The sequence below is a fragment of the Leptopilina boulardi genome, unplaced genomic scaffold (assembly GCF_019393585.1).
Source record: "Leptopilina boulardi isolate dan_hultmark-lab unplaced genomic scaffold, ZJU_Lbou_2.1 LbouV2_327, whole genome shotgun sequence".
Classification (NCBI taxonomy): Eukaryota; Metazoa; Arthropoda; class Insecta; order Hymenoptera; family Figitidae; genus Leptopilina; species Leptopilina boulardi.
The window spans coordinates 168401-178123 of NW_026137893.1; the positions used below are offsets into that span (position 1 = coordinate 168401).

The window sequence follows — 9723 nt, forward strand, 5'->3', positions numbered from 1 at the left end:
ATAGGTAACTATAATAATTTTACAATTAATTGATTATAAAGTTTTTTTATAATTCACTAATTAATTATAATAAAAAAAAATCTAATGAACGTCGGTGAAGTTCACAACGTTTATATCAACGATTTCAAAGAAAAAATATATTTCTATGTAAATTATTATAATTTTTTGTGTGTAAACATTTTTTTGCATCGTTTTATAATCAACAATTTATTTTTGTAAGAAAAATTTTCTGGGGTTAAACATTTTATTATATTCCGCGAGAAAAATATTTTTTTTTCAATCGTTAATCATAAATGTTATGAACTTGATTTGAAGTGGGAATACAAAATAATAGTAAAATTGTAACTTGAGTAAATACAAAGAGTAGCTAGATGTGTAAAAACAATTAGAAATTGCGCGATAAGAAAGCTTTTGTTTCACAAATAAAAAACGTCAAATATAAAAAATATTTCATACTTAAAAAACCAAGTAAAAATTCGCTATATATAAGTATATATATATTTTTTTTCTCTCTCTCTCTCTCTTTCTTTACAATCAAGTAAAGAGCAGTGTGCGATTAAAAATATTTTCTAGAAAAGCAAAATATTGTGCATATCTAATTATTATTATTATTATTAATTAAATAAAGTCGAAGACCTATTCGGAAAAAAATCACAGTAAAATACGGATTATTTCTACATTTACAATATAAAAATAATAAAAAAAAGAATATTATTAATCCGTATATTGTTTAACTTTCAAATCGTGAAAACGATAATATGATAATATGACAATTTTAATTATTGTCAGTTAAAAACGAAAAAAAAATTAACAAAAAATTGAAAAACAATTTTAAAAAAAGTTTGAACCATTGACATAAATTTTGAAATGGGATAAATTTTTAACCCAGGAGCAGTAAATATGGTATCTAGATACCCCAGCAAAATTCAAATTTCGAAAATTTTTCGTTTTTGCAAGTTTTTTTAAACTTATTTTTATTTTATGAAAAAATCAATGAAACTATTGTTTTCCTTACTAAAAAAACCAATAAAAATCACTATATATAATTAGTTTTATGTCAAATAGAAACCTTTTTACACAAGTTTCAAGTTGGGGTGTCTAGACACCCCAGTTACCCTTTAGAGTGTGAGATAATTCATATACTCCTTCTAGGGTTAAAAGAAGCAAAATTTTTTGTAATAATCTTACTGATATCTATTATTATCATTATTTATTATTATTATTATTACCTATTTACTATTATTAGAATTTTTATTATTATTATTTATTGTTTTTTATTATTATTATCAGCATTATTATAATGCATTTAAATAAATATTTTTTCTTATCTAATCCAAAATTATAAATAGGTATAATTAATAATTTTATTCAAAGTTGAATTCTGTTTTGTAAAAAAAGAAATTAAATTTATGCCAATGGATCGTACCTTATTATAATATAACTGTTTTATCCATTAATATAACCTCAAAATGAACAAGAGTTTAAAAATTATTTCCAAATTAGAAAATACATATTTAAATGAAAAATTTTATATATTTATTATAGAATTCTTAAAATGACGAATTTTCATTTAACAGAAATTGCAAATAATCCAATCAACATAACATAAAAAAAAAGATTTCGGCGCGATTTTTAAAATTGACAAATCACAATTTTCGCAATAATTGCTGATTGGTCTAATTTTAAAAGTCGCGCTGAAATCTTTTTTTTATAGGTTATATTTGTTCGGACATTTTCAATTTCGGTCAAATGGAAATTCGGGGTTTTGAGAATTTTCATTTAACTAAAATCGTAAATAACCGAACTAATACAATAAAAAAAAAAAGATTTCGTCACTATTTTTAAAATTGACAAATCACAATTTTCTCGCTAATTGCTGATTGGTCGAATTTTAAAAGTCGCGCCGAAATCATTTTTGTTTTTGTACGTTATATTTGTTTAACCATTTGCAATTTCGATGAAATGAAAATTCGTCGTTCCAAAGAATTTCTATATCAATTATAATAATTCGTGTAAAATTGAAGATATGATAATACAGAGTGAATTATCATAAATTCTTTTGCGGGAAAACAAAGTTTGAGGTTACATTTAAATTAGATCAACAGAAAAAGGACAAACAAATTAAACAAAAACTAACAATCGCGTTTGTTAATTTAAAGGCGAATGTCCCAAACATTGCCACTCGGGTTCACCGCACTCGCACGTACGTCCCGCGTGTCTCACCTGAAAAACCGTGACAAGTTTTCTACTATCGTAAAATCGACATGTAATATGAAGATCGTGAATTAAAAATGTGTAAAATTGATTGCCCCAACGTTGCCTTAAATACACCGACCGTGGATCTTCACGTAAAACATTTTCAATTGCCACCTTCTCCTCGTCAGCTTTATCGTCGAGAATCTCGTTCAGTTGCGCTAGGGCACGTTCATTAAAAACCACCGACAATGTTGATGTTTGTGGCCTTGAAATCCACTCGGGAACACGAATTTCCGTTGCTGTTGTTGTTGCTGCTGTTGCTGCTGCTACTGTTGTCGTCGCCGTTGTAGTTGTAGCGATAGAAGACAATGCAATTGGTTCAACAATAGCCGAATTTCCCGTTACATTTTGTATATTCGGCACTGTTTGCGAAGGCGTGAGAATTGGCGATTCAAAACCTTCTTCACCATCGGGTGCTTCGCGTACTCCCATTCTTATTGGTGAATTGTCTAATCTCGCATTTAAAGCACGTCGTCGAATTAAATCCAAATCCGTGCCACAAACAGTACTTGGTCCATCCGCACCCTCAAGAAGTCGTGAATTTCGCCAAGTTCGATCATCACCACCACTGCGTCGATTGTCCTCATCACTTTCCAAATTAATATTACGAATTCTCTCCAATGTTTCGCCATTCTCCACTTCCGATGTTCTCGATGAACTCTCATTCTCCGAATTCATTAACGACACATGATTATTTCTCGCGATATTCTCCTGTTGTGGACGTAAATACTGTAGAATTGTATCGGGTACATCGTTCTCAAAATTGCCATAGTCTTGAAATTCTTGTGCCTGTAGTCGTAGGGCAATTTCCTCGTCACGCGAAACATCAGAGTCCTCTTCATTAACAACTGATTCTTCAGATCGTGAATTATTGGCAATTGTAACAACATCGACATTCTCGTCTTGTGAATTATTTATTGTTATTGGCTCGATCAGTGTATCAGTGACGCCATTTGGTAACGATTCAAGGCTCGTTAATCGGGTATTTAATTTCTCCGCGTGTAATGGATTGTCGTATTGTGGAATGTAGGGTTTAATGTCGAGGACTGGTGTTTGATCGACCATATCGACACCATCGAAGAAAATTGTGTTGTTCTCAATTTTTGTGATTTTCACAAGACTCAGACCAATTGGACATGGTCGATGGGGTGAACGTGTGGAGAAAACACCTGTTCTCGCGCCATTTAAACGTGGTGGCGCAACTTTGGCGCGAATGTGAGTCGATTCGTTTCGATGAAAATGGAAGAGAATCCTGAAATTGAGAATATGAAAAGGAAAATATTATAATGTTTGATTTATTATTTTTTTTGTAAAAAGAATTTTTTGTTTTGTAAAAAAAGAAAATTTTTGTTTCTTTACTTTCTATGTTTGAAGATGTTTTTTATTCATTAAGAAAATGGATGGTCTCAAAATTTTCACAGGTAGTGTAATTTAAAACAACTTTAAAGCATTTTGGTTAAGGAAAATATATATTTAGATTTTGCCCTATTTTTTCCCTTTTTTCAAAAAAATTTCCCCTATTCCCCTTTTTTTTTTAGTAAATTTTATGATGTGAAGCCTATTATCCTCTCTTAATATTAACATTCGCCTTAATTCTTGACAACACAACTGATTGCAGATTAAATTGAATTAGATTTGATTAATTTCGGATTCACTAGTTACACAAATCGGAAAAATTTCGGACTTAACCGGACTAATTCCAGATGACAGTTTCGGATTAATTACAGATTAGTCCGGAATTTCAACCAGAGAATTTCAGGATTGCCACGAAAGACCAATTTAAAAATTTCATGACTTCTTCAGGTTTTCAAAAGCATTTTTAAAAAAATTCCAGATCCAAATATAAACCTATTTTGATGAATTTTTAGCCACTCACGCCAAAAAATACAAAATATTTCAATTAAATTAACAATAAAATATTCTGTAAATTAATTTCTTGCAAAAAACCGCATAATGAATTCATTCAAATTAAAAATAATGATTTTTTTTACATGTTACAATGATCGAATTTCTATTTAACAAGATTTAATAAAATAAAATTCATAATGAATGGAATTTTCTTACCGAAGAATTTTTTGTTTAATTGATTTTTCATTTAATGAAATTTTTATTTATCTGATTTTTCATATTTATATCTACTTTAGCGAATTTTTATTTAACGAAATTTTTTATTAACAAAAAATTTATATATATAACCGAATATTCATAGATATTTATTCAGGGTGTCTAACAACTGTTAGGAAAAAAATTCCCTGTTTTTCCCTGACCTAAATTACACTAAAAATTTTTTATTTTTATCAAATAAAATTTATTTTGATACAATTAAATCATTAACCTGTCGATTATCCACTAATTTCATATGTATTTGAACCAAATAAATAATGTTTCGTAAAAAATAAAATATTTAAGTGAAATAAATAAACTAATTGGAGAAAATTTTAATTCCAACTAATTCTTATTTAACAGAATTCTCATTTAAGAAAAATTCTACTTAGTTCTTTTTTTGTCAATTTTTATAGACATAAATTTCGTTAAATTGAAATTCTATTAATTTAAAATTTTTAAAAAGTATTAGAAAAAATGCTTTATAAGAGTTCTGGTAAATAGAAATTCTTTTAAATCGAATTTTAGTTAAATGTAAATTCTTTGATATGAAAATTTTACATAATATAAAATCCACTTTATACAATTTTGCTAAATAGAAATTTGATAATTTAATATTCGACGCCCTAAAAAATTTTATAACTTAAATGTGGCTATTAGCATTAAATAATAAATTATTCGTATTAATGAATAATTTACTTTATTTGAAGTTGAACCGATAAAATAAAATTGCATCAATTAGTTACTTTAATTTATTTATAAAAAATTCCAGAAAATTAAAGAAATTCCCTGACTTTTCCCTGATTTTTCCATGACCATTTAAATTCCCTGACTATCTTTGACCGTCAGAAACCCTGTTATTTCAAAGAATTTCTAATTAATGGAATTTTTATTTAATCGAATTTTCACTTATCTGAATTCTTATTTAGCACAACTATTATTTAGCCAAATTTTTATTTAAAATAATTTTCAATTAATAGAATTAATTCAATAATAAAATTCTCTTACATAATAACTAAATGAGTCCTTCATAAATTGAGTCAAATAATTAAAAAAAAATTTAAATAAATATATTTTCAAAAATTATTTAAAATTAAATTTATTTCATGTACTACTTTATCATATAAAAACTCAATAACAAACCAAGTATTTGTGATAAATAAAATAGAATTATTTATTAAGGATAATTCATGAAAATATTTTTAAAAAATTTTATTTAGAATATTTCAAAATTTAACTGAGAAAAATTTTCAAGATCTTCAAATTAAAAAAAATTTAAGATTCTTTTTTCTCAATCATTTTTTAAATTTTATTTATTTGTTTATTTATTTAAAGTAAATTTACAGATAAATTTTTTAAGCTGGAAGAATTTTTAAGATTTTAACTCATAAAAATTTTAAACAGGAATCTAACGCAAAAATAAATTTTTAAAAATTATTTAAAACTAATTTTTTTGTTTATGTCCTGCTTTATCATATAAAAATTCAATAAATAAATTTTATTTTATCTCAAAGAAGTCGTATAATCCGAGGCCTGTTGAATTATTATCAATTTATGAATTCCACTTTATAAAATTTTGATGAATAAAAAATTTAAAATTTGAACTACATAATGAAATTACTGAAATAATGAACTAATGAACCGTATTATGTAAGAGAACATTTTTTACCAATAGAGACTGAGATTTAAAAACTTCATGTTGATTTCAACCTTAAGCACTAAATTTAAAACAGAAAAGTTGTAATGTCAACTTGGAAACTTGAGATTTTCTTGATTCAAATACAGGAAATTAAATTTTCAGAACGATATTTCATAAAATTCCCTGACATTTCCAGATTTTCCATGACTAAAAAAATTTCCATGACAATTCCAGTTTTTCCAGGACTGTGTCAACCCTGAATTTCTTTCGTACGGCAGAATTAGGTTAAGGGGCCTCTATATAGAATTTAAAAAAAATATATAAAAATTTTTTTATTGGCTTAAAAAATCCTTTGTTACTTGTAGAATAAGAGGAAAAAGGTTTTATATCGATTCGAACATTTTTTTTATTGAAATTTCGCGTTCTTTTCCAAACCGTGTCAGCTGCTCCAAATAAACAACCACCTGCGGTAAGTTGCTACCTGCTCGTCAGATTCAGCATAATTCCTTACTATATTCCACTTCTAACTTTTCTAGTTCACTAATAGATATTTATGGCGCTGGGATAAAAGACTAATGGTAAACAAATTTTAATTCCTAAATTTTTTAGGTTTTCCGATTTGAAAATATATTGACGAAAGTTTAAACTCATTTTTCTCAAAGCATGATTTTTCAAATCTGCAATTAGGCCATTTGATGATTGTCACAATCGAATTTAGGTCAATTATGAATTAAGTCAATTCTATATTTGGAGAAAATTCATGCATCTCCTAAAATTAATCAATTTCTCATCCAACCTATCTATCAACAAAAATTACCAAAAAATATTGATCATTGTTAAGGTTAAATTCAAATTTTTTATATTTATTTAATAGATTGGAATAATATAAAGATTTAATAAATTAATGGGAAAAAAAAATTCTCACCACATGTGTGAAAATTCATGTAATCCTTCGAGTGCATGTTCAGGATTATTCAGGACGGAATTAAAGAGTGTCAATTTTCCAGGAACACGTTCACATATTCCAGATTGTCGTGGAGTTCCTCTTTTACTGGGAAACCATGTCGATATCACTCCAATTGATTTTAATTTTAAAACATCCTCTGATTCATGACTTGTTCCCGGTTCTATTTCACGGGAATTTTCTTGATTTGATGAAACTAGAGAAACTCCATCTGAGCATAGTCCAAGAAGACGTTTTATATTATCCACATCTTTTTCATGGATATAACGTAAACTTTTCAGTTGTTGTCTGCATTTCAAAACAAACAAAAAATACATCTAAATAACAGTATTTAGAAAAAAAAAATTTATTATATTTATTTACAAAAAAAAATCTTTATCTTTAGTTTGCTTTTTAGTTATTTTTAATTTAATTTATAGAAAAATTAAAACAATGTTGATTAATTTTTTTTTATTTTCAATTAAATCGAAATTAATATTTTTATTTTTAAAACTATTTATTTATAGATATGTGAATTTTTTATTTAAATACTTCAAATTATTTATTGCTATACTTTAAATTTATTTTTTTTTGTTGGATCAAAGTCTCGATTTTTTTTCAATTATTTTTACGTTAATAAAATTAGAATATTTCATTTTAATTGTTATAAATTAACGAAAAATTTGTTATCAACAGGCCTCGGATTGTATTTATTTCAATTATTTAACAAATTTTTAACGAAAATTTTTTTGTAAATTAATTATTTTAAAAATTTCATGATATTCAACAATTGTTTACAATTACAAAAAAAATCAAATAAAATTACCAAAAATTTTAATTTAAAATCTTTTAAAATATGTAATTATTTTTAAAATTTACCATCTAAAACTTTTTGATATTTAATAATTTCAATTACAATATTTCCGAAATTCAATTATTTTTAATTATTTTTTTTTATATTCATCAAAAATTCAATAATATCAAATCATTTTTCAATTAAAAAATTTTGAAGTTCAATTTATGTCTTTAAATTTTAATAAATTATTCAGCAATATAGACATCACCAAAAAATTTCTACTTAAAATCACTTGAATTCAATTATTTTCAAAAAATTTCAATATAAAACCTTCTAAAATTTAATTTTCTTTTATTTCTAAAAATTTCAACCCTAACTCTTCCAAAATTCAATTATTTTTAATAATTTTAATATTTCTTTAAAAATTCTATTATTTAAAAAAGTTTCAAATAAAAACTCTAAAATTGAATTAATGTTGTCAGAATTTTTTTAAAAAGAAATTTGTCCTACTTAATTAAAATATGAAAAATTTGCGTCTTCGATTCTGAAATATTCGAAATAAATTTGATAATATTCCTATTGAATTATTCTTATTGAGGAATTAATAAAATGAATTTAATATCTAATATCATTAATATTATTTAAAATACCTAAAATACTTATTAACTAATTGAATTCAATTAAATAAAAAAAAATCGACTTCTTCGCCTTTTTTTTAAATGTAAATCAAGTAAAACGACTTTTTTGCGCCTTAAAATCGATCCGTGGCCTGTATCAATTACAAGATTAATAAAAATACCTTCTGATAATTGATTTATTTATTTCAAATCTTAAATGGGTTCACGAATAAAATTAACATAAACATTTGTATAATTATATGAAAATAAACAGATAATATTAAAAAATTTAAAAATTTAATAATTTATTTTTAACAAAAAACAAAATTATATAATATTTTTTTTAAAAATAATTATTGTTGCCACATACAACAATAACTTAATTTATATTCGTAAATTATGAAAAAGGTAACAAAATTGAAATAGTTTTAGGAATCTAGCGAGTAATTTACCTTTTTTATTAAAAAAATTTTCTTAATAAATAAATTATAATTCTTAAAATAAAAGTAGAATATCAGGGACAAAATAAAAAATAAAGTTCAAGGAAAGAAATCAATAAAGAAAAAGTAAGGATTTCAGAAAAATAAATGAAAAAAAAAATTCGAAAAAATTGAAAAAAATATTAAAAATTCCCAAAAAAAGGAGAATTTAGAGAAAAAATTATATTAAATTTCAACTAATCACAAATAATTTAATATTTAATTAAAACGTCAAAAAAAAACTAATTTCGCTTTATATTAAATAAATTATTATTTGTTTTCAAATTTTATAAATCGAAAATAAAATAAAATCATAGTAAAATGACAATTTAACTGACTTAAAATTTAGTCAATAATAATATAAAATTAACAATAATAAAACATCAATTTCACTAATTTTGTTTATCAAACATTTATAAAAAAAATATAACAACAATAAACATTTATCTCCATTGAAAAATGTATACAAAATAAAAATAATAAACATTTATTACAAAAAGTACATTTTCTATAGGTTATGTTCGACTCAAAAATGAAAAACTCTTGGCAATATTAATATAAAAAAAAAATCGTCTTAAAAATATGAAATAAAATTTATATAAATATACTAACCTGAGATTATTAATTTCTTTTCGAGCTGTTGATAATTGATCAAAGAGAAATTTTGGATCACGATCCAAATTTTGACAGTTTGTTTCCATGATGTCTCTATATCACTTTTTACATAAACGCAGGTTATGTTATGTTATGTTTTATTTGTGCGCGTCTCTATTTTACCAACAGTCGCACTATTTTACCATCTCTCAACACTGGCACCTGCATTTTGTTTCCCCCCTCTTTGTTTAACAAATACATTTCTATTATTTACCATCTCACTTCAAGGGTCGATC

The 9723-nt window shown here is 24.7% G+C and overlaps 1 protein-coding gene across 1 annotated transcript; it reads right to left on the bottom strand.

Annotated features, from left to right (window-relative positions):
• Nucleotides 1-660: 660 nt before the first annotated feature.
• On the bottom strand, nt 661-9672 carry LOC127284987 (tRNA (adenine(37)-N6)-methyltransferase). Its single transcript, XM_051310738.1, has 3 exons — nt 9446-9672; nt 6924-7250; nt 661-3508 (listed from the first exon to the last, which is right to left on the bottom strand). Exons 1-3 carry the CDS (start codon nt 9532-9534, stop codon nt 2149-2151), a joined length of 1776 nt encoding a protein of 591 aa, XP_051166695.1. The 5' UTR covers nt 9535-9672; the 3' UTR covers nt 661-2148.
• Between the last annotated feature and the right edge of the window lie 51 nt (nt 9673-9723).

Excerpts from the sequence above, each read along its gene's own strand:
- LOC127284987 (XM_051310738.1), bottom strand. The coding sequence starts at position 9,534 with ATGGAAACAAACTGTCAAAATTTGGATCGTGATCCAAAATTTCTCTTT. Across the intron at positions 7,251-9,445 it reads AAAGAAATTAATAATCTCAG|ACAACAACTGAAAAGTTTAC; the intron begins GTTAGTATATTT and ends TTTGAAATGCAG. Across the intron at positions 3,509-6,923 it reads CATGAATTTTCACACATGTG|GATTCTCTTCCATTTTCATC; the intron begins GTGAGAATTTTT and ends TCTCAATTTCAG.